The sequence below is a fragment of the Temnothorax americanus genome, unplaced genomic scaffold (genome assembly GCF_048541705.1).
Source record: "Temnothorax americanus isolate GAGA-0224 unplaced genomic scaffold, ASM4854170v1 Scaffold23, whole genome shotgun sequence".
Classification (NCBI taxonomy): domain Eukaryota; kingdom Metazoa; phylum Arthropoda; class Insecta; order Hymenoptera; family Formicidae; genus Temnothorax; species Temnothorax americanus.
In genome coordinates this window covers 1,708,892-1,735,536 of record NW_027509371.1, presented here as the reverse complement: position 1 = coordinate 1,735,536, position 26,645 = coordinate 1,708,892, and the positions used below count along the sequence as shown (strand labels likewise).

Below are 26,645 nucleotides of genomic sequence, written 5' to 3'. Positions count from 1 at the left end.
CGTGTGTTAACGTTGACGCGAATGAAAAACGTATTACACCGGGCGCGCGGTGTGCGATAACGCGCCGCGAGTCGCTCTGTAATGACATTTCCGGGACAATTTTGATTTGCATTAACGAGGCGAATGGGCGCGATTTACGTCGCAATCGTGGTACCCGGGCGACGATTAACGCGCAACGTGAATCGCGCCCGGGGCGAAATCGAGGGGAAATTAGTGACGAAAAACGATATATCGGTTAATGCACAAATTCATCACTGCGAGGACTAGATAGCGACGAATGGTAATTTTCCCCCTCCCTTTTTGCGATAAAACAATATGTATTAACAATATATTCGCATATAATAAAACATGTATGTACGTTATACATAAACAACAATTACGTATTAACATGCAATAAATTAATTTTCAATTTTAAAGTAATTTGCGCAAATATATTTGCGCATATGTTATTTTGTGTTCCTGTTTAAAGAGGGATTGTGTGCCCCGCTTATATAAACTCTGGCGCAATTTAGCCCCTTTCAATTCGCGAGGTTATTACCGACAATGAGTTCGCTGTAATTTGGTTCGGATCATACGGACGGCTAACAAATTTCGTAAGGAGCCCCTTTTCAAGACAAGCAAATATTGAAATATGTCTTTCCGCATGCGATGCTCTTCGGTATAGATATATGGCAAATATTGAGATGCGCTATTTCGTATGCGACACGATGACGCAATGTAGTACTCTGATTGCAAGTTCGTTTGTCGTTGGAAGTTGGATTCTTCTTATTCGACAAATATTTATAAATAACGTTTGAGAAAATCTACATCGGAGCGCTGCAGCGTTGGTATAGTGGGACGATATTAGGTTTGACTTTAAAGCTAACACAGAGAAGAAAGACGGTAGAAAAGGCGTGCTTTCTTACATTCTCTGTATTTGGAATAAAGCAATGATCACACGTATATAGAGAAAAGCTAAAAGCAAACAATTGTGGAAGTGGAAGGTGTTACTAAAACGAAACAGGCGTGTTAGCGTATTGTGCGCGAATGCCCGAACAATAAAACAAAATCCAAAAGTGGCGCGGATGTGCGATTTATTTTGAAACGTGATAAAATTGGATCTTGAAGTCTACAGAAGGGAACCAATCAACAATCGAAAAATTGTTGGTTGGCTTCTTTCCGTGGAATATAATCCGATTGAGGCACACAACTTCGAAAAACCAATCAATACACTTATTGTATTCGCCGTATATCTCCTTTCGAACAGACATCCTATCCTAATATTTCTTTGTACACAATAACGGGCAACGTTAGCACACGAATTTCGTGTCGGCTTTACCCATCTCCGTGATAAATGACGCCATAAATTAACGGAAAGCTTTAATCGATATTTTTACTAAAAGTTTCATTTGCTTTTACCGCAAATGGTGCCAATTCTTTGATAATTGCATGTACGATCGCGTGTTTCCGTCGCAGTTGTGGGATTGAAAATTGTGACCTTGAAAAATTTTGGCAAATACGAAAAGTTTTCTTATTCTCCCATGCCGCTATCTTTAGATACAATTTCAAGCTCGAATCCGGGGGGGCCTAATCGAAAATGCGCCACTGGCCTCGGCGGATATCGCGAAGGAATGGCAGATACGTGCTTCCACTTTATCGCGATTCCCTGCTGATTCCCTATTGATTGCCGATGGCTGCGATAGAAAGATTACGTATATAACAAAAGGGAGAAACGGTTTGCCGATAAAGACGATAGTCGATATGCGATCGGAGAAAACGGATTTCCGTGACGCCTGCACGACAGTTCGTTAGCCACCCGACCTAAGAGCCACCGATAATTACTCCGCCATCCGTGTATCACGAGGTCACTCGGATGACGCGGTATCGAGGTCAGCTGAGCGTTTTCTAGTACAGAGGACCCACGGTTCCGAAGGACGGAATACATCGTTCTAATATAGACGAGACATGTCGAGTAATGGCGCGGCAGGAGGTTTATAGTCAGACAACATCCTCAGCAACCCTGTTCAACGATGCCAGTGATGTTATCTTGACAACGCTCCACCGTGACTAGATATAATCTGAGTTTATCGGAGCGTGAAGCAGCGCGAGGTCTGCGATTTAATGTGCCTACACTGATAGAATAAGAAAGTACAAGACAAACAGGGTAAATAGTTCTTCAGGAAACTGTTACGTATTATATTATCTCATCTAAAGGATTTAAAAACGCAACAATTTACGCAGTGCTTTTTCTAAAGTTCGAGATTTATTCTCGTAACTTAGAGAGATTTGCGCACAATTACTTGAATTTTTCGAAAGACAGCCGTGCTGCTCTTAATAAATATTAAATTGTAGAAATTATCAGATTTTGAGGAAGATTTTTGTGAGTGAATTAAATTGTGTACGTATACTATCGTACGTACTGACATGGCAAAAGATCTTTGGAAATAATTGGAAGAATATACACATACACACACACACACACATATATGAAAAAATATTAAACGCGGCGTATCAATACGTATCAAAATATATGACATATATTTATAAATAAAATTTTATCTTAAAATCTAACGGGGATTGGTTATAGGAAAGTGGGTACAATATTCAAAATCAGGTCAAGTTATATAAGTATGTAAGTTCACTCTCTGCAGTCCTTGAATGAAAATTTCACTTGCCACCCGTTGTCGAAAGGAATAAAGGATCTCTCTGAAGTCTTGACATTCTCGTAATAATAAGAATTAAGATTTTAACCGTTTTTATGTACGCGCGCGAGCTATTTATCCAAAACATATACGTGCGCGCAACGTAACAGCATTTATGCACTCGTTATTCTCGCTCGTGGAAGCAGCTATCGCGTTAACACACATTACGCGGAATTCTTATGGCGGCTCGACATAGCCATTTGAGCGATGTGACACGCGATTACAAGTAATTACACCTCGCGCGTGTCATGAATATTTACGAGCGCAGTTTTTAAAGTTTCGTGTTTAGTTTAGTCGTTTAGTGCGTCGAGCCGGCTATATATATATATCGGGAAAAATGATTTCTCGTTTACGAGCTCGACGTTGGATGAGTTTTCCAGTACGGTACGCGTAATATACGTGAATACGAAAAAGTGTATAGCAGCATATGATGTTTCGATTAATCAAAATTACTTACAAATAGAAGTGACATATTATTTTCAATTTTATGATTTAACGAATCAGTATAATAAATCTCTTGCATCTGCAACTTGATATTTTTTATCTTGTTTTTTTTTTACTTACGTCTGATGAAAATACTCATAAAATTGATCCTACATCTCAGCAAAGATACTTGGCAACGTACATGTTCTCGATACTAAAAAAGTTAAATCATTAATATATTTTATATTGTGAAAAAAGTAAAATTGTTACCACTTAAGTTTTAGTTCTGCAAAATAAATTACGAAATCCTGTTTAATTTTAACTAATCTCTGCTCATTTTAATTTGAGGCTGCCGGTAAATCTTTCAAAAAATTGTTAAGCGTCTGACAGTATCGGCGACCATTTCTACTTACTTTTAATCTATTCTAATTAGAGACAATATCATATCTATAAGGCACTGCGTTTTATTGTCATTTGCAAGAGTTGTCGCGACAAGAGACGATCTTCCCAGTATATCAATTCCGTCGGGACACCATCGATCCCCCGGGTAACGATTGGAATCATCGATGCAATTACTTGGTCGCAATTACGTTCCGCGCGAAACCGTTCGCGATACCGTATCGACGTTTTGACACTTCGCGTCGCCGCGAATTATTCATGCCGCGGCGCGATGGTTAATGTCGCCTATGGGGGCAGACGGGACCGCGTATCGACACGCGGGCCATTATTTTGCATTAAGTCGTTAACGCCCGGTCGCGCACGCGGCCCGAAACGAACAAGAAAATCGCGTGTCCCCATCGTAAACTTCCGCCCACGGCTGTACAAAGAGCCGTCCATGATAGACCGATTGCCCGTAATGGTTCGCTTCGTCCTCGTAATTCTGCTTGTCGTTCCTGTCGTGTGCTAGTCGCAAATTGAAATTCACGGTGGCCGCCGGGCCAAATATGTGCCCGCCCTCCACTCATCCGCTTTTCAGCGCTCGAAGGGCTCGGAGCAATACGTTAAGCAAGGTAAGCGTGAATGGGCGCCGCCGAAATACCTGCAGGGAATTCTGCCAAAATGACCAGATAGAAAACTCGGGAGATGAAATCTCGCGTTAAAAGTATTACAAAAAATCGATGTGATCACGGGAATACGTTTATAAAAGATTTTTTTTACGCCGCAAAATGATGTCCGTAATGAAATATGCATGGACAATAATAACGTCGCGGTGGCAGAGATTGAAGTTTCATTGAAGTTTTGCGAAAACAAGCTACGCATAGCCGTACAAATTAATTTACATGTTTCTGATGTGAGAAATTACATTATTGCGAATATTAGAAACCGTAATACTCCGCGATAAGCGTTTGCCATATGGCGAATATTCATACAAGACACTTGAGTAACGCGTCGGTTCATTGTACGCGAGGCAGAGGCAATTGTCACCGAATTAAATTCGAAATTAGCGCTTGTTTATCACTTCCCGCAGCGTCATTTATCATCTTGAATATTTACGTTTTGCCGGGAACGAAATACCAGCGCGACGCACACTGCATTAATTACATGCGGTAGTTCGTCACATATTTTTCCTAAAATAATGAATTTCATACATCCAACGTATAACCGGAATATAATTTCCCGGCCGGTTCTGTCAATTTTACGACAGTTTCCGAAAACTATAGGCGTCACATAATTGCTAGTTTGAATTGTAACTAGAGAAACATGTGAGAGTAGCCGGTTTTTTTTTTACGCGAAATGTCAAAAGCTGAAGTTGTTGATATTTGCCTGCAGCGCTCTTTGCGTCAAATCTATATATATATAGATCAACAAATCCTTCTTTATATATGCTGAATCTAAAACTGCACTTGCACATAATTGAAATTATTGAGCGCTAAGGTAAATAAAGCTCCGAATGGCATTGCTACGACTGCGAATTTCCACGGGACGTGAAATTGATTTTTCCCACTCCTGCAGTGTGTCTTGGAAATAGAAGCCGAAGAAAAATCCGGATCAGATCCAAATTCGGTGCGTTCACGGGTGAGCGGGCGCGCAAAATTATCCGTGGCCGCGCTATCCGACATTAATGGCCGACCTATTTGCATATCGCGTTTAAACTGCGCGAAACGTTATTCCGCTTTAATACCGCACCGAGGGGACGCCATATATACTTATCATCTTTTATGACCCCGAGAATATCCGGTTTGTCGGAAATACTCTATCTCGTAGTCGGGTTCTTAGCCGCAATCTCGCGAGCGCGCGAGCGCGCGCGCGCGCATAAACAAAGTGGACTCGGGGCGCGCGATCGCGCGCGCAAACAAAGCCGTCCCGCGGCGTTGTTATCGCCGACGCCGATCGTCGACATTCGGTTTATCTAGCGTTCAAACGCGGTCTGTAATTACAGGTGCGATTCCGGAAAGATGATACGCGACTACCTGATACTGCTCTCGTGGCTCTGCGCGGTGCAAGGGAAGATAGGTAAGTACAAGTATCGCACGTTCTGCAACTTTGTATTCTGCGATTTTGCAAATAACCGCGATGAGAAACACTTCGTGCGCTTGTAAGGCGCTCTTCGTTACATGCGTTGGTAAACGCAATTTTTAATCCCGCGTATAAAGAGAAAAAATATTGCGGCTATATATAGCTCATCCGATGTCTTCAGGCGCAAATCTGGCTATCGTTTACGCGCCGCCTGAAAATCCATTCCGCGGCACAGCTTTTCTCAAGAGAAAAACTTCCCGGCGTTATATAATAGGTCGAGAATAACGGCAGATTCGAAGCGATACCGCTTCAGGTAGAATCTCGATACGAGAGTGCACTTCAAAATCCATATAGCCAAACTCATTTTTAAAGATACGATTTTTTTCGTTAATGCAACCGTGTACCAGAATAATGTCAAAAGCAATTTTTTTTGTTAATGCAGCCGTGCACTAGAATGATGTCGAATATATTTTTTCGTTAATGCAACCGTGCGCCAGAATGATGTCGAATCTATTTTTACTCCCGACTGCTGCCAACCGAAAGTTAGCGAAGACGAGGGAGTATGTGTTTCAATCGTAATCGAATCGTTACCTTATTTCTCGATAACTACAACTTTGATATGTACTTCCGCACATAAATTTCTTATTGATCAAGCTTGGTTTAAAGCATATATAATAATTATCATTAATATTGTTGTGTTAATAAAAAAGCGGAAAAACAAAATATTTTATTTATACGTTCTTTTATTAGCTATCGACTGAGTTACAGAGGAAATTGATTAACCAATAATATGCATCCGCGTGGGAAATTTTAGTGACTTCCAGTTGTTATATAAATATTACAAAATAAAACCTTCTATACTTTTTTTGTATAAATTTATTTCCGGGATTATTTTGTTGAAAAGATACAGAAATAAGATAGTCAAGAAATGAATAATTTACAAGATATTTTATACCTTACTTAGACATATTTTGCCATAAAATATCTCGCAAAATATTCATTTTTCGATGACCTTATTTTAAACACTTTATCTTGCACGGATTAATGAGATAAATTAATTGGTGTAAGTTTAAAAAAAAAGCTGTACAGCTGCACATTGCAAATTGCAATTACATCCTTTTCGGATGTTGTATAGTTGCATTAATTTCTTGTACTTTTATTTTTTAATTTTTTTCCATCTTCAACAGAGATTTTAACTGTTACAGTTCTATGATTTATTCTGTACAATCTTCTCTTTTTTTACGCATAAAAATAGATTATAAATATTCTTATGTTAATGATTTTTACACAAATACAATAATTTATATTATTTTTTTATAGATAATTAAAAATTGTGTTTGCTAGCGCAAAAATACATAAAATTCCACTTAAAACGGAAATTGCAATATTAATATAATAACATTTATATAGTGCTTATAAATGCAATACTAAGATAGGTATGTTAATATTCTTTAATGTTACGCTGTGTGATATTTTATCTATCACTATTTCCAAGATAATAATCAGTCTAAATTTTATGAGACTTTGTATAAAGCCTACTACCGGAACAGCAAAATTTTCATCTGCCAAACGAATTTCGCTTTGTGCACCACAGCATTTTTTTTCGTATAGATACGCAAATATGATCTCTATGTTTATTTGTGACAATGGAAGCGCAGCAATTGGTGTGAGATGTATTTTTTCATATCTACAGCAACGAAAATTGAACTCACCGATATGATACTGGTTTTAATCCCTGGGATATTTCGACAAGGTTATACGTACTGACAGCCAAATTTTACAGAGAAGGGAGGCAAAACCTGTTTATTTAAAGGAACATAAAAATAACGAGCTTTTTGAACGTATAAATTAAGCCTCTTAATAAACAACGGTGATATTTGAAAATTTTCACTGTTTTCCACTGACAAATAAGTTATTTTTATTTCGTGCCGTTCGCTATTACTTTTTTTTTTCAAATATACGATTCGATTGAAGTCAGAAAGTGCTCAACCATGTTAACCTCTAAAACACATATTGATCTGATATTGAAACATTTGAAATCGCCATCGTTTGTAACGGTTTTTACACTTTCACGTCTTACATCCCCCTATTAATCCCGGTCAGGATAAAGTTTTCTATTTTGCAGGATATTTCTGGCATATCACCGATATTCATTACGATCCAAAGTATACTACGCAAGGAAACGCCGCTACCAGTAAGTCAACATGCGTTGTTTATGATGACCTTTACCAGCTTTTGCATTAGAATAAGGTTATAATTTTTTTCTCAATTGCGTGATTGCGTTAAAAAAAAAAAAATGATTTGCATGTGCCTGCTGACGATGATCCTCACTTGATATGCAATGGCTAGAGTTACACCGTGCCGGAAATTGATCGCGTAATTGTTAGCGAGTTCTTTCTTTTTCATCTTATTTTTCATATCTTGTTTGATCACCCACGCGAATCTCATCCTATCAAATTTCATCGTATCGCCTCGGAAGGTTACGTGACCACGATTTTGCGAAATTCGCGTGGAAATTTTCACTTTTCACTTTTTCGCTCTTAGAGAAAATGTACGTGATCAACCTCCCGTGGCGAAATCCGAACCATGGTGTTACCACCTAGTCGGTGTTGCCAGATGCCTCGAGGTATATAAACTTTCCCGAGCGCGTTTCACGAAAATTTCCCTCAGACTTATTAGTATTTTGTGAATATTTCCACGAAACTTCATAATTTTCGAGATTTATTGGACAGCACAGTCTTTTTTTCGAGGGAAGAAATTTGTGCATGGAGGTTTTCTTTTCCAACTGTTTTTCAGCATGCGATGAACAGGAGCTCCGAGCTTTAACGAAGTACACGCCTTCGAATCGTTATACATTTCATTTTCCGACGATCGCATGAGCGAATTATTATCATCATTCCTCTAATAGAACGGTAAAACTGTTATTTACCAGTCTACCTGCGCGCGGGTATTTGCCGATCATATACTAAAGAACCTAGCGTGCTTGGCTGGCACGAGAGATCTGCACGAAACAGAGGCGGCTTGAATTACCCCTGACCTATCCTCTCGTTTATCCGGCCTACCACCATCTTTGGCCACTAGGTAGGCCTCGTGTCGTACGAACGTTAGCGAGACACGAGCCGAATTAAGCGCGCGAGTAAGCGCGACCCTGGCCGTTTCCCTGTCACGCGTGGTGCGCATTTTTATTTCACAAGTTCCCACGATCATCACCGCCCTCTCTTGCCCTCGCGACCCTTTCATTTGTTCGCTTTCCCCGATCGCGATGTTATTCTTTCGCGCGCGGATCCCATTTACCGTCTGGTTTCAGTGTGCTGGAACACGAGAAACATCGTCGATGGCGGACGTACGAGGCTCGACAGAAAACTGGCGGGCAAGTTTGGCGACTACAGATGCGACTCGCCTTGGGCCCTGATCGAATCGGCGGCGCGGACGATGAGATCGAGGCACGGCGATATCGAGTTCGTCCTGTGGACGGGGTAGGTCGAAACTATCGTATAATCGATCGGTTAATGTGGTCCAATGCGCGTTTCAGTACACGAGTCATTGCACGGTGACATCTAAATGAGATCTCACTGACGTTAATTTGGTATTTTTTAATTCCTTTTCACGAATATGAATAATTAATGTACAATGTGATTGAGATACGATATGCTGATATAATAGGCTGTTTATTACCCAATAATTCGTATTAATATATCTTTCTGCTTCGGGTGCCATATCAAAATACGAGGACGTTCTGTCGTTATTATTATTATTGTTATTTTTAAAAGTCCCTTTTCACTTGATTATTTTCGGTAATAATTGTTAATTATTATTTTCATTGCAAATGATTATCGTTGATGTCATTATTACTAATTTATATTACGTATTTGAAATTTATGAAAATATTCAGGGCTTTTATAATAGTCAAACGATATACGACCTGCTATCGTTAATAACGATTGTTATTGTTAAATGAATCATTAACATATTGTAATTTATTCATGAGATCTCATTTATTATCAATAAAATTATAAACAAGATCCAGTTTGGGGAGAGCGAGGGAATGGCAACTTGTTAATTCAGTTAATAACGCGATTATTTATGTGTCGAATATATTACCATTAAATAAATTTACTTCACGAACGATTTACTAGTTGGAGGCGCACGACTTCCAATTAATTACCGGAAGCGAGGAGTACGGTACCGCTGACCAGTATAAATATTGCATCCACAATCGATGACTTCCTCCACTTAACATCGTTGCTTCATTGCGTGTGTTATCACAAGAAATACGAATGTAAACAAATGCAGACATAGTAAATGCTAAAATATTGATATAATGTGAAATGTCAATTTCCGAAAAGTTTTGAACTCCCATAAATTTCAATTTATTCGTTGCACATTAATGTTAATACGTTTTGACATATTAAACTCGCGTGCTCCGATTTCAAACTAAATTCCGTTCATATTAATCTTGTATAAGTACGTAATCATTCTATTTAGAGAAAACTTTAAATTGCCTTCCTGCTTTTTCAATTAATGGACAATGATATATGATATCCCGCACTGAGAGAAAATTTACGACTATAATTGCATAGTAAAATAATTATGGTCGAGGTTCTTATTTTTATAGTTATTATTGCTATAATATTAGTAAAAATAATTTTATATGTATAGATTTTTCGATTATAGTCATTTTCATCATATTCATTATACTTACTATACATATAAAACACAGGTTATAGTGTATAAAACCATGTTATGGTTGAATGAATGCATGTTAAAGCTATGACATAATGTAGCATGATTTTTTTTCTTGTCAGTGCGGAATAAAAGTGTATAAAGTAAAATTATTAAAAAAATATATATATATATATATATATAATAACTAAGTTTTTTGTTCTTTTCTTCTTTTGTTAACTTTATACTTATAAACTTTCAGAACGTCATCGAGGCGTCGGTGTTTAATCGGTTATCGTTGACGTAACAATTTATCAGCGTTCCGCTCGAGTGACAATTCGCGCACGTCTGATTTTGTCGTTGTCGTTGTACCGCATTGCGCCTCATCTCGCGTGTCAACGGAACGCGACGCGTCGCGTCGCGGCGCGACAAGGCGCGTCCTTATCCGGCGACATTTCCTCTTCCTCGCTGTATTTATCGGCGATAATCACCGGGGCGCGCTGTAATGTCCCCGAGTGCGAGGTGTTCTATGTAACTAAGACTAACGAGGCTGTAACTACTTGTTGCAGTGATGCGCTGACGCGCAATGCCGGCATGAACGCCGAGCTGCGTTTGCACTGTTTGCGGAATTTGACCGAGCTGTTGCACCGCACGTTCAAAGGACAATTCGTGTTCCCCGCGCTCGGCCACGAAGACATAGGCCTGAATTACACGCAGCTCGCATCCGTCTGGCAGAACTGGCTACCGCCGGAAGCGGTGGACACTTTTGTAAAGGGTGAGTAAGCAAAATGTCCTCAAACACAAACGATACGAATTAAACGGATTGAAGTATCGGTTGAAAGATGGTAATTATTGCATTGCGATGATTTTGTTCCAAATTAACGATATATCATACAATCAATTAGCTTTTCGGTTATAGCTAATCTTTATAATATGTCACATTCCAAGAAGAATGCTATCGCAACTCACAAATACACAATTTTCAGGAGAAAGGAAAAACAAATTTAATTCAATTTCTTTTTATTTCGAGATAACTAATTATACTGCTTTTTGAAGAGGTCTGCTGTGATTCATTTGTCAATTCACTTATGACACTTCATCCAGGAAACCGCAGTATAACCGGTTTAAAAAAATAAATAATGACATTTCTGCCCCTTGCAGCGGATATGATTTTCGTATATAGACTTGTTGACATTATTATATAACATGTAGATAACATTTTAGGCATACTGTTTATATATGAGTTTGACTCAAAATCGAAATTTTCCGAGTTGTAGCAGTATTCTTCTCGGGGTGTGATATATCGGGGGTGTGGTATATCGGTAATTAAGCATCGTTGTACCGTATCGTATTAAAATTTCAAAAGAAGCACCTTAGGGTCCTGAGAGGTATATAAATGATCGGCGAACGTGAGGTTTCGCGCCGCTCTTTGATTCGAAACGCGCGCAACGGGTCGATGCAACGCATTTACGGATGCCCTCTCCCTCTGAAAATGTTACGGCACAAAGTAAGCTTATTGGCGGGCATAAATTCGCCCCGGCTTTACCCCCACGGCACTATTCAAAATTTGTTGCAGCCGGCTACTATACGATCGAGCAGCGCTCGAAAAAATATCGGATCGTCTTCCTTAATACGAATTTGTGGCTGAACCCGGTCGACAGCCGTATGCTACATCGGGCCGGAAGTAGCACGGTCGATAACACGCAGGATCCCTTTGGCCAATGGCTCTGGTTCCAGTCGGTCCTCGAGAATGCGCGGAAGAAGAAGGAGACGGTAAGTTGTTACTCTGCGATATATATACGATATTATTGGTCTTCCGAGCGAGTTATTATACTGCGCGTTGGACGCGCATTATTTTTCTTTCTGCTGCTATCGCGCGCTCTCTTTCGTCGCGCGATATATGTATACGACGGCGGATAATAAATAATTCCCAGCGTCGCCGTATATCGGTAAACGATTTTATGTATTTCTGTCGAGTAAAGAAGTGCCGCGAAAATGATAAAGGCAGAGCGAAAATGATAGAGGCAGATTTGGCGGTTCACGAGAACCGCTAGATAGAAAATTAGGATCTAACGCCGCGATGAGAGAGATATGCGAACGAAAATCGAGGTCACCGTACTAATTCAATCCCGGATCGATTTCTATTTGGACAGTCTATCGAGATAATGGAATTTTCATCTTTTAACGTAAGCGTTATTTTGCCAATGATATCGATTTTCGACACAGTTGAACTCTTCATACATACGTGACTAAATTAAGCGGAAATATTCTATGAGACTATATCTTTTGTATATATATATATAATTCGATTTCGAAACGAATATCGGACTCGTCGGCATAAAGGACGTACGCGTTGAAATTTTTCGTGCCCGTTGAACCGCGCACGGTCATATGTGCGTGCCTGTCCCTTCACGGATTGCATGTAAAAAGATAATATAGGACAAAGAATTTTTACGCGCCATCAATTTTCTCGGATCGATGAAAATGAACGACGGCGTCTTCGAGCGGGCATCGAGTCGTTTCGCCATTATTATGACGCGCGCAAGTAAATTAAGCTCCTTCTAATGAAGCCGATCGTCGATAAACCCGTGGACACGAGTTTTAACACGAAAATTGACTGAATAAATGAACGTTTAATCGTGGAAAATCGATGTGCGCTCGGTATCAAGTACGCTCTAACACATGAAATTACGTATTTTGAAATGCACGTATATATATTCGTGCATTTGTAGATATGTGCATCGCTATAGTCATTGCCATGCAGAATTATGTTTGGCAATTTGGCTTTTGCAAATGTTTAATATGTATTTAAAAAATCAAATATTAATACAAATTAATGTAATATTAAAAAAAATAACAATTCAAGTAATTTCTTTTCAAATCGACCGTGACTGGAAATACGGGGTAGTATTTTTCGCAATAAAAATTTAAAAACTATTTAATTTAGAAATTACATCAACTGACCCCAAAACCCACGGTCAAAATTAATAATGGCTCGATGATTGATCCGAAAAAAGTGCTGTGTGAATCCGACAAACCAAGTTGGCTCACAGTTTTTCAATGTTCATAACGGAAAGACGTTATATATTGCCAGTCACGGTCGATTTGAAAAGAAATTACTTGAATTGTTATTCTATACTGGCGAAAGAAATTTATTATTCTGTTAAAAAATAACCCTTAAAATGTATATATACATTTTTTTAGGATTTTGATGGTGTATACGTGGGTCTGCCACGTTCAACGCTATTTTTCCCTATACCTTAAAGTATTTTAAAAAATCTAAAAAAATTCATGAAACATTTATCTACATTGTAATTGATGATTTTATAGTCATTTTGATGAACATTGTTTATTTAATATCTTCTAACAGGCTTGCAAGTTTTATAGTTATAAGCATGCAGATATCACTTTGGCTCGGACGCCGTTGACCCACGTATACACGTTAAGAAATAAATAACAGCTTATTAATTGAATCAATAAAAATAAAATTTTAGATCTTTTAATTAATAATTATAAATAAACATAATGTACAGTTTGTATTTCTTCCCAAATGTCGCATGTCAGTGTTGTAACGTATAATTTTATTACGTTATTTCTGTGTACATTTATAAAAATTTTATTAAACAATGGACTTGTTGGTACTAATCAAATTCATTCAATACATAAAATACCACGATGATTAAACGAGTTAACGCAAAAAACGTTAAAGTTACATATATACTAATGAAATTGAGATATATTTTTTTTCACGAAATACAGACGTTAATATTATTTGTCTATCACGAAGAAACTCGCATCAAACAACCGGTATACAAATAATGCAGAAAAAGAGGCGAGAGGTAGTTATTCTTTGCCTGTCCAATAAAGTATACCAGATAGAGTTTTAATCAGCGCCGCGGCGGCTTGTTTTACACGGAACTTCTCGTCGGCATACGAATATTCGATACAAAACTTCCATCCGATCTAAAAACGGCCTCTCGTCAGGCCAGTCACACGATCGTGCTCTTATTGGAAAAGCACGTTTCACGGAACTTTCCTACGGAAGATTAATATCAGAAGTCGCGAATCGCGCGCGCGCGTAATATCGCGTCATTCAATATCTTATTTTTTTGCGAAATGCCTCGCTGTCCAATATCGTTGCACCGTAATTTTTTAAAAATAAAGTCCCAACTTTTTTTCTCGCGTTATATACTCAATCCCCTCCCCGATGCGCTTTGATTGACAAATTGACAGGTTGACTTAACGGTGTCGTGGGTATAATAACAGTTTGCACCTAGAACTATAATATCGCTCTACATCAGGTACACACAGAGAGAGAATTCTCGCGATTACCCGTTGCCGTCAAGCTCGCCAGACATCGTAGAATTATGGCAAGTGTTTCCACCGGGTAGATATGCACGTATAAAACATTCCTCGTGTATCTCGCGTGTCACACGACAAGTTGAGTAATTGAAGGGTGTACCTGCTGTAAAAGTATTACTCAGTTTCGCAGTTTATTGTTTCGCAAAAAGCGTGGAAAGCCCGGGAAAACCGGGTGGCATTGGGGAAAATTTAAGACGACGGTATATTGCCCTCATCTCACTCCGCCGCGAGATGTGTTTTTTTATTTTATTTTATTTCAAAGAATAAGATATACGATATATACGTCGACAATTGCGCGAGCAATGAAAAGATCGTACGGCGTATAAACGTATTTCGTGCTGCTTGCCTGTCGTATTAAAGCGCCAATACGACACAGATGTGATCGTCAAGAAGATAAATTTTAATGAAATAAATTCCCGTAGAGAACGTATACGAGGCGGAATAAAAATCCCGCTGATCGGGCTTCAATAGGATGTATGATTTATCAGGCGAGCTGTTTTGTCGTCATCATTTCTCCTCCTCGTTTTTGCGCTTATAAATTATAGCGGTGCGACAGACACGCTCGTCGGACTGGCAGCTGACACATCGCGATTTTCGATTTCGCTTGATCACGTTTCGGTTCATTATTCGCCAGCTTATCAGCTCTCGCGCATCCAGCGACGAATCCAGCTTTAAGGGACTTTCAAGCGGAAATTTATAATGGTAGCTAACCGGATATCCTCGCGGGAAGACGGGACAAATTGTATAATTTCCATCGAAGATTCGAATGCAAATCGCGCGCGAGAGGAGCGCGATCCCCTCTCCATTCTCGACGAATACGATTTCTCTGGGATTTCCGTTGTATTGCAACGTTTCTCCCTCGCTCCTTCTCGTTCGGTCCGCGCCATAAAGCGCGATGACAAATCGTAGGTAATGCCCATTACGCCCGGGGTATCGGAGATCGTTGCCGAGATCCGACGAGAGATATGAAGGGGGACCGATCGCAAATTTATCCTCTTCGATCAGCGAGGCAATTAATTCGGCGCGCCCGCTCCGCGAGAGCCGACGTCGCGATATGGTTCCTGGTATCGCGCGAGCGAGCGGAAATCTTCCGACCCGGGACCTATCGAATATCGCGGTTCCCGGGGTTATCGGTTATCGATTACGCCGCGGGGCGTGTAGTAGAACGAGTTCGACATACGCGAGGGAGATCCTTCACGCGACCGAGATGGCACGACCGACGATAAATTATGGAGGGACTTGGTATTCCATACGTGCGGGCCCGCGAGAGGAGACCCCGTCCGTATACGTAAACCGATGCACGCCACCGCCATTGATCCCGATCGTATTAACCGGCGAGCGCAACCAAGAGACAGAGAGAGAAAGAAAGAGAGAGAGAGAGAGAGAGAGAGAGAGAGAGAGAGAGAGAGAGAGAGAGAGAGAGAGAGAGAGAAAGATCAAAGAGATCGCTCTCGAGCTCTGCTCTCTCTAATGCATCGATAGTCGCTCTCGCTCCTTCTATAGCATATCTCTATAGCCCAGAGAAGACTTGGCCTCGTTGCGCCGTCGCGTTCATCCACGACACTATCGGTGCATTCACCTACGTGCACGTTCCGAAAAGGTAACCCTGTTACCCCTCGATGCATAACGCCACCGGCTGGCTCGCGTATGAAGAGTGACATTATTTTTCAGTGTACCCTTCGACTACGTGCGCGATAAAAACTCGGCGTAAATTTTTTACTCTGTACAGCAAAAAGTCAGAAATTATTCGTGGGATTTACTATGGCAAACTAAGCCCCCATTGTGCGATGTGTATTTCAAACTGAATGCGGTTATGTATATTTAGCAGTCTCGTGTTATATACTGATATCGAAAAAATTGCGGTATTCACGTATCAACGCGTTCCCGAGTTGCGAGTTGCGAGTTATTTTTACACTCGAGCTACAATTTATCCATTGATCTTCGATCAATTGACAAGTTTCAAGAAATCTTTCTGGGGATTTCTAAATGTTTTCGGAAGTTTTCGAGGGAAAGTAAAATCAACATTGAAAGAACGCTCATAATTCAGTAATAACATATCATATGACGGGTTTCGATAAAGCAGTCGTATTCTTTGCTCGACAGCCATGATATTCCACAAGCTCTCAGGAGGCTCTTAAAGCCCTTCTCTTTCTCTCCGTTCTTCCCCCTTCTTCTCTCTCTTCTTTCTTCCTGGAAAGCTCTTAATGCGGATCAACGAGCGTAGAAGCAAAATAGCCGTCCTCTTCAAAGCGATGAAATGACCAGTAGGGTAATAACAATCGGAAAATGTAGCGAGCACGGCTCGTTGGGTCGCGACTCTGATAACCAGCAATAATTTTCTTCGATCCTCCCGTCGCGTCGCCTCCCTTATCCACCGCTCTCCACCATTCTGTTCCTCGATGCTCGCTCGATCGCACCACGGACGCGCTCCCCGGGGATTTCCGGAGAAGAATTCTCGGAAAATCTTGTACGTCCTTATGTGTGCCCGGATAAAAAGAGCGCGCGGAGACACGGACGCGAGACGGGATACGCGGCGAAGGACGGGATGCCCCAAGTTCCAAGATAGAAATCCGATTTTCCGTGGACAGATATAATCCCGTGCCGGTGCCGTTTCGCAAACGGTCCGAGTGGGCTTCTCGATCCCCCGGCATTCTCGTAGAGACGGGACGAATGTCGCGGCAAATGGTAAGAGGATGGGGCGCGGTGATGGCGCGGCGGGGCAAAAGGGGACCAGGAGGAAATGGATCGATCGATCGTTCCCGACATCGGGCCGGATAATGCGATTACAAATTACGAGTCGTTTAAGAGCGTCAGCGGCAAAACTGACCAATCAGCGATCCATTGTAGCCCGGTCCAATTCGTTCGGTGCCTCCCTTGAATGGCAGCCGTGATTCCTGCACCTTTGGCAAAAGGCCCTCGGCAGCAATTTAAAATCGACGTCTGCGCGCTTTTCACGCGATATTTTTCAATCTCCGCGCGGCACCGACGATTCAGTTGTTTGCGGAGGGCGCGCTTTTTTTGCACTATGCCTTCTTCGACGCCGCCGCGGACGCGAACGCGGGCGAGCGTTTTTTGCGTTTATTCCGCGGACCGCAACGCGTGACGACGAATTCCAAACGCGTCACTCCCGCGTTCAACCGCGCGCGCGCTACCATTTACCTTTCAAAAGGAGGCAGCCTTTTCCCCACGGCGCAATTCAGCGAAAAAAGGAATCGTCCTGCGAATGGAAAATGTATCTCTCGCCCGCCGTTATCCACTTAACGAGTTGTGTTTTATCCATCCACTATTTTGGTTCGAATGATCTTGCAGGAATATCACCATGGTTGGCTCGCTTCCATCTTCGAACGCTATCGGCGCACTCTGATTCGTGTGTGTGTGTGTGTGTGTGTGTGTGTGTGTGTGTGTGTGTGTGTGTGTGTGTGTGTGTGAGTGTGTGTGTGTGTGTGTGTGTGTGTGTGTGAGTGTGTGTGTGTGTGTGTGTGTGTGTGTGTGTGTGTGTGTGTGTGTGTGTGTGTGTGTGTGTGTGTGTGTGTGTGTGTGTGTGTGTGTGTGCGTGTGTGTGCGTGTGTGTGTTGGTGTTTGTGTGCGTGTGTGTGCGCGTGTGTGTGTGTGTGTGTGTGTGTGTGTGTGTGTGTGTGTGTGTGGTGTGTAGAGGTGCTGTATGCGTTGTCATCCGCGAGTGACTGGCCGGTTTGCCGATGCTAACGATGAGACTTCTTGCGTCCCGGGAGACACATTGCGTAGCCCACGTACGTGATTCACCCTAGAGCGTCTGTTTAACCGGGATGCAGTCACGCGACGTAACTAAGAATATCTCTGTTGAAGAGAATGCCTCCGTTCTTTGGCCAAAGGCATCGGACCAAGAGCCGTCGATATTTAGCATTTGAATATATTGATCGGCGGTATTCTCGAAGTATTTTTTTTATCTCTTCGCAGTCGATAAATGATTCTATCATGGACTTGCGATATCGCGCGCGCGCGCGCGCGCGTTATTACCAAGTTTCTTGTCGACATTACGGCACGAGTTTATTTTAACAAAGTTACCGTATTTCTGGTTTTATATCAAATTATTTATGTGCAAGTACATACCGTATATAAAAATAAACTTTGTAGAGTTTGCAACGTCTGTACGACATAACAAGAAACAAATATCCTTATTTATATACGAAACTAAGAGTCAAATATTTGTTTTTCATTTTTATCGCATTTCCGCAAGTCATACTTTGCTGAATGCAAATTCCAATTATAAATTAGTAGGTCGATTAGTGTGATCACCTATGACATCAGATATATTTATCATTGGAATATGTGTCATTTATATATTCATCAATCGAATAATATATTGGAATACTGCAAATCTATTTTGCACTCTTTAATCTATCAGTAATTAATTATGGAAGGAGATGTTATACTACTTTCATCTAACATATTTAGATACAACGCTATTTAGAACGCGAGGTTAATATCTGAAAGCAAATTTAGAAACACCGAATACCTACAGGTTCTTGGAATAACACTGGTACAAATAGATAATCGATATTTTATATGGTTCGAGCATCATTAACGATAAGTTATTAACATTTAAATGGAATGTAAATGAAAAGTATTTATGAATTCGCTACAAAAGCCTGCTATTATTAAAGTATTACTTATCGAACCGCTAGATTTCGACATATCTCTACATCACAATAAAATCTTCTTTTATATACATATACAATATAAAAATTAAATAAAAAATTTTCAAGGAACATTGTAATGTAAAGGTGTATATTGGATCAGAAAGAGTTTTCATGTCGACTAACGCTTCAAAGGTTAATCTACGTGGTAAAACAGCGGATAGTATCGGGAAGAACATCGAGTTTTCATGAATAGATATTAAGATAAAATACAGAATAACGAAACGTCGAGTTGACCTAGCTATGGAGACTCCCCGAAATATCGATGTCCGATGATCATTCCTATTCTGCTCTGTGACGGCCAGGTGTACATAGTCGGCCACACACCACCGGGGGTGGACGACCACGAAAGCGGCGCCGTAGCGCTTAACGAGAGGCACAACACGAAGTATCTGCAGGTAGTGCGGCTCTATTCGGACATCATCCGGGGACAATTCTTCGGTCACTGGCATTCGGATACATTCCGGGTGATATACAGCGACACAGGTATGTTATATACGTATACAAGCAAATTGTTCAGATTTATTCACAAATAAAGGTAATAAGTTACCTGATCCTGTATGTGTCTCTATAGGTCTCTATTGTACGATAATATTTTCATATTTTTCTCAAATATGACAATTTTCTGGCACAATACAAGTCATATGGCTATTTATCTTATATATTTTTATCTTATACATCAGTCTAGGCCGAAGCAACCGATATACCCTCGATACCATTTTCTTTTTCAAAAGTGTTTTGTTGGACTGTTTTTTTCCCTTTAATAAAAATCAATTTTTCAGCCAGACCAATTATTTATCAGTACTCGTTATCCCCCTTTACACCCCGCTAGTCTAGATGAGACATGAGCGCACTGTTATCGGTTTATTAGCTGCCGCATTGACCTTAATTTTATTAATAGTCACAGCGCGCGATTAATTATTCGGTGAAACGATACTCGTTGAACAGGTCTGCCCGTATCCTGGATAATGATGGCTCCCAGCGTAACGCCGAGCACTGTCGGAGGGCCAAACAACCCGGGCTTGCGACTCTACAAGTTCGAAACTAACACCGGACAGGTACGTGAGCTTGACGGGCGCGCGTATACATCCTCTCGATAATAACGCGGCCTTTCCGCGAACGCTCTATTTGCGCGATGTACCGATTTCAAAAGGGACGCAGAACTGTAGGATGTATATATGTGTACGTGTTGCACGCTGCGCAGATTCTGGATTACACGCAGTACTATCTTAATCTGCCTGAAGCGAATTCAATCGGCAAAGCGAACTGGGTAGCCGAGTACTCGCTGCTCGACTATTACGAGCTGCAGGAGATATCGGCGATCACTCTTCACGATCTGGCGGACCGGTTTACGCAGTCGAACGATTATGCTTTCGTCAGGTATGTGTGCGATGAAATGGATCGATCGATTCGCTTGCGTAATTTAGTCCTAAAACCGTAATAGCATACCCCGCTAATTACCGGCCTCGATTACGCCTTAAGCCATGCGTCTCGTGTCTCTGGCACATTTTTCCCCTCTTAAGTAATCAACGGATACACAAACGGGGACGTAAAACAAGTAGCTGTCGTCTAAAAATACCGTTCGTATCGCAATACTAATCGTTATTCTTATATACGAAAAGAATGGACTCGAGATATTCGTGTTTGTCTATCGCGATCGTCTATCGTTCATTATCATTACATGGCGCATTTCACATAAATGCCGGTCGAAATATCCCAACGGGTGTTCAATGCTGACGCGTGGGACGCGCTAAGCGTCGACGGTCGCGTGAGATATCGATGTTCACGGTCGAGGATTCATAATTCCCGCGTTTCTCCATGAGCCGGCAATTATATCTCACGGTAATACCTGACCCCACAGCCAGCGACATTGTGATAACTGTCTACCCCTTTTCGAGACGCGCGCGCCATTACGATGCTAATAACAGTCCTGATACCCGACCACTCTCACGTTTCTCCTAATGCACAAGCTCGGTCTCGGTCTGTGTATATTATCCTACCGCGCACACCCTCGCACACGGCTCTCCCGCGGCGTGCGTGTGTGTGTGTGTGTGTTCTATGTCCCGCAGGTATTACGCGGCCAACACGGTCTCGTTGCCGCGCGAGGTGGAGCAAATCTGGGGCTGCGGCGGTCCTCTCAACGGAGTATGTGCGCTGCATCATTACTGCACTGTGACGAGGCTAAATCCCGAGTCCTACAGGTACGCCGCGCTTTAAGTAAGCGACTCACGAAAATGACCAAATGTTCCGAAAATAGGAATTGTTTGGAAGCTTGTTATATATCAGAAATATATTATTCGCATTTCTTTTTACTTGTATTTTTCTTTTAATAACGACGCATTACGAAAATTTGTCTTCCACGTCAGCTTTTTCTAATTTTTCTACCGTTTTATTATGTTATAAAAACTTTTAAAATGTTTAAAACGCTTGATCAATTTCGTGAGTAGGTAACTGCAATTGCGCGTCTCGTGAGCATGGCGGTTCCGATGGAATGTATTTCAATCTACCGTTTAGATGTAAGTGGAAAACAATCTCAAACCTGGGTCGATCGTGCAGTATATGCTGAGAAAATTGCATTATTACGAAAATATATTCGTGATATCGACAAGCTTATTTCACAAGAAAAATATTAAATTTCTCCCGTATAAAACAAAATTGAGAGTTTTATAGAGTCGTTTATGACGAAAACGTTTAATTTTCAAGCAGTGAATCAGTCCTGACTTTATTTCTTATATTTAATATATGCAGTATTTTGGTTAACTTTAACAGCTAATTAAATTCAATATTTTGATAATAAATTATCGTAAATCTTCACGTGAAAAAATTTCATTCGATCGCTTTCTGTTATTTCCGAAAACGCCAGCAGGTGCAATCATCCGCATGACGCCTAAGCTCGTGAAACTTGAAATCCATTGAGTATAGTAGGCTCTCGATGTTCGCCGTTAATTGGTTGCGTATACGTAAAGCGAATACCGATTAGATTAAGAGTACTCCATTATAGCAAAACACATCGCGTGCATTATGCACGCCATTAAAATGTAATAATATTATTACGGGAGAGAAGCGAAGAAAGTTCAGAAAATTTTGACAATAAGATCTCTTCTCACTTCGAATTATACAATATTTAATTATACCTTCAATATTTATATAATTTATACTTTTTTAATAATCATAATCTGAATAACGAAAATTGACGGTGATAAATTCACATGAAGATCGTAATGACAATTTGTCGTTTATTATAGAGTATTTAAAAAGTCTAATTGACACAAAATGTGTAAATATATTACGCCAAATTATACGAACTCTTCTTACATACTACACTTATCGTTAGTGATCTCGATATGCTTTTCCATCCCTCGAAGTATGTTAAAAGCCTGACATATATATTAAGACAGCGAAGGAGATATAAAGATTCAACCTCGAAAAAGTTGTCTCTTGAAATTTCAAAGTGGGACAAGAGTCAGTAATACATGTAACGGGCTAGATAAATGTCGGCGTAAAGATGGATAAACGGAAAGACGGATAGAGAGGGATTACTACACTTTTCAATATTCGCAAAGCGGCGCGGGAGACGTTTTCGTAAATTAAGCACCGTGAAAGCCCCCGTAGTTTGAAAACGTCATGTAATCTCGCAAAGTCTTGGAAAAGTCTCAAAGAATCCGAAGATCTCAGAGAATTCTCGACGAAGGTGGCTTTAGCCGCGGTAATGTTTCGAAGTTGGGAGCAATTTCGTATTAGCCAGTAATACTGTAACACCTTACGACTGACTGCTCGTGCAAAAATAATAGGAACACACGCGCCAGACAGTTTTTTAAAGAAACCTCGCGCGAATCTTCTTTAACGTACACTCGAAGCGTGAAACATGCATTATGCATCCGGCAAAACGACGGAGAAATATATTATTGATATGGAATAAGAAATGTCTTCTTTTTTTTCTCTCGAGTCGACCTCGATTTGATATATCGCGCGAGAATATAACAGGAATGTAAACGTCGAGTGATTGATGTATGCTCCGAGTCGCCAGCCAGCTTGTCCTGAAATTTCCAGAGGTCGCGAAAGTGCCCGAACCTCGCAAATTTGGTGGAGAAGCGAAACAGACTCTATCACCGTGTAAATTCGCACATTCGAAATAATAAAAGAAATTTATCGAAAGGATTGCAAAAGAATAGAAAAAAATAACACATATCGTCAATGTTAATATTATTTTTCGTATATCATTTTATCACAACCGTTATTTTAATTTAAAACAGACTGCCAGGGGCAAAGGGCAAGCTCGAATGATAATTATTGGAAATATAATGTGAGGTAGACTAATTTACATTTTTATACAAATTATTGCAAAAAATTTATAACAATTTAGCCTAAAGTGATATTTTTTTTACACAAAATAATCTCGACAAATTGTCAAAACTTTTTTACATTGTTCACGAACGAATATCCTGTATATGCATGTATATGTTACGCTCACAGGGAGTGCTATTCATCCTACGCTTACGCCCTGGCGTCCACGGGACACTCCACCGTACGTCTCTACTTCGCGTTGCATCTGCTAGTCCTGCTGATTTGCGCTGAGGTTCTGAACGACCGGTAGGATGAGCGAGACGAGAGGACTCCCGATCGCGCGGGTCACGCTCCACGTCGGCCCTCCACGACGATGGTCCGCGTCTTTTTCTCTAGCAGAATCCGATCGAGACGCACCATCGATCGGCCACGGAGTGGATCAGATCGGTCTAGGAGTGGTCCACGAGTTAAGGCGAACGCGTCTAGCGATATACGGCGTGTTACGCCGCCCGGTGTGTCATCTACTTTGTCTATGTCTCTGTCGTGTCTCCGTCTTCTCCTTGTCGCGCCACCGAAATTGTTCAGGCGCGCTCTTGTTCCGTCGTGTTTGGTGTTGCGTGTGTACGCCCGTTTTCAAGTGAGGCTGTAAAATCCGAATTCCGAATGGGGTTATTCAACAGATATCCAGAATGCTCGGACGCCGCCGCAATTCAGCTTTGAAATTGAGTTATCCGAATAATTCGGGTAATACGATTATTCGAATAATTCCAGTAATTTGAACAATTCGGATAAATCGGATAATTTGAGTAATTTGGATAATTCCGTGTATACTGAAGTAATTCAGAGAATATTTGAATACGATGAATAATAATAATGGCTTTCTTCTTCCTGTTCTTTCTCCCTCTATCTATTTATCTATCTATCTTTTTCAAGCAAATATAAATTCCAAAGTTGTCCAAGAATCTATTACTAAACCAATTCGAGAGAGTTTTAGGGCAAATGAATACTCGATTGATATAATTCTTAGTGTATAATTATTTAAATAAGTAATATAAAAATTCATAATTGAACGTTTCTCAAGTATCCAGATACTTTGGATCAGAAATCTCGTATTCGTATTTATCCGAAATATCCGAATAATAAGGGGAAGATTGGATTTATTTGGCTAAGTCGGCAAACTTGCTAATAATTCTTTCTTATAAATTATTTATTAACTGGGTCTAAATAGAAATTATCTTGAGAAATTCAAATTAAAAAATGAACACGCTCGTATGTATTAAAAATTGAAATAAAAAAGCCTAATGAGACCGAGCAATAACAGTTAAATAATTAACCTATTAATTTGCATGTACAATATATAAATTGGTACAGTAACTGGGTCATAGTAGCTTGACTTATCTGCGCAAAAGAATTCAAGATGAAATAAAAAGAGAGAACTAGTAACTTCTTATTCTTCTCGTTATACATTTTAATATTTCAATGAACCGTGCACGTATTGATTATCAAAGACCCAGCGGGGCCAATAAGTCAGGCTACTATATAACTCATTGGCACCTTACTATACGTTTCGACTTCAGTCATAACATAATAAAACATTTAAAGACGATAATATATTGACATATCATAAAGACAACTTTAATTCTTACTATCTGACCCGATTTATTTTCGCCTCCGAACGAAGAATAAATTATGGACAATCTAACCGCTAAAATTACGTTTCATCTCCGTTTTACACTCTTTCATACAGATACAACGACAATTTTTAGTGATGTATTCGTCATGTTTTCAAAATGTGATATGGCTTCTTATGATAATTTTATTAGATTACGACTCTATCTTATTTTTCTTTGTTTATTTTTATGTAGTTTGTTTCAAAACGTTTCACTTATTTCAATTTGTTCTCTATGATACCTCTGTCAATATATTATCGTCTTTAAACGTTTTATTATATTACGGCTGAAGAAGATTCGATGAAGTCAAAACGTACCAATTTATACGTTGTACATGCAAATTAATAAGTTAATTATTTAACAACTTTTATTGCTCGGTTATTGGCCCTTATCATTTCAATGAGAAAAATTAGTTTTTAATTTCTCAGTAAATTGATTGTTAGTTTATTTATTAAAATTGTTCTTAAATCGTTTTTACATTATGACACAGATTTTCAAATTATTAGTATTGAACACATTTTTCTTAACGGTTTTACAGATGATTTTATACTAGAGTACATAATAAAATTTTACGCACAAAGTGCGCATAAAAAGTTAATATACCATTTAATATACAGTTGGTTAATTTTAAAATTGTTTTTATATTGAGTCTTTCATATTTTTTACATAATCTGTAAATCTGTATGTTTGAGAAAAAATCAAGAATTATGAGCAATATGTCAGTATAACCAATCCGAGATGCAGTCTTCCTTAACAATATCTGAACAATTATTCAAATGTTTACCAGTCTTAAGTTGCAAGTTATTCACGTGAAAGTAACTTGTCGCGTTTCTTTGGCGCAGCTGCGGCTGTCGTTGCAGAAAAAGAAGCAAAAAAAAAAAAGAGAAAGAAAAGAAAATAGGGATCGCGTCGATACCATTCTTTTCGTCTTCGTCCGCAAGTTTCACGAGCTCTCGAGCGTAAACCACCGATCGACGTAGCGTGCCACCCAGCGCGGCGATCCGAATGTTTCGCGGTCGCGAACGATATGGGGGCTGCAAGCTGCAAGGACTGCAACGAATGCCCTTCCCATCGCGTATAAGGCACGAGCCGCCGCGCGGAATTACATAAAAAAAAAGAAAACTGTTCGAGAGGGTCGAGAAAAGTCCCTTTAGCCACATTCTCGAATAAGTACCGGCGTCCCCGCGGCGTACTTATATTCAAATGTAATTAAAGTTTTACACGAGGGGGGGGGGGGGACTTTTACGCCGCTTCGTAATCCAATGTCAAAACTCCGGAACACCGCCCTGGAAAACGCTCCGAGCAAAGTCGACGACTCGAGAAGGAGACTGCGTCGAAGCTCTCATAGCTTAAAGATTATATTCGTACTACCACTTCGCGATTGTCGGAACGATGCAGTATTTCTTAATAAAGGACTCATGGATTTGTAA

The 26,645-nt window shown here is 40.2% G+C and overlaps 1 protein-coding gene across 2 annotated transcripts in view; it reads left to right on the top strand.

Annotated features, from left to right (window-relative positions):
* LOC143898344 (cyclic GMP-AMP phosphodiesterase SMPDL3A) overlaps positions 1-26,645 on the top strand; it is a 44,028-nt gene extending 17,383 nt beyond the window's left edge. For both annotated transcript variants that reach the window (XM_077407742.1, XM_077407741.1), the window contains exons 2-11: positions 5,485-5,558; positions 7,687-7,755; positions 8,869-9,037; positions 10,793-10,998; positions 11,800-11,996; positions 19,567-19,747; positions 20,210-20,319; positions 20,466-20,641; positions 21,331-21,462; positions 23,735-26,645. In XM_077407742.1, coding sequence (XP_077263868.1) covers positions 5,501-5,558; positions 7,687-7,755; positions 8,869-9,037; positions 10,793-10,998; positions 11,800-11,996; positions 19,567-19,747; positions 20,210-20,319; positions 20,466-20,641; positions 21,331-21,462; positions 23,735-23,855 — 1,419 coding nt within the window. In that variant the 5' untranslated portion in view covers positions 5,485-5,500 and the 3' untranslated portion in view covers positions 23,856-26,645. The remainder of the gene's footprint in view (positions 1-5,484; positions 5,559-7,686; positions 7,756-8,868; positions 9,038-10,792; positions 10,999-11,799; positions 11,997-19,566; positions 19,748-20,209; positions 20,320-20,465; positions 20,642-21,330; positions 21,463-23,734) is intronic.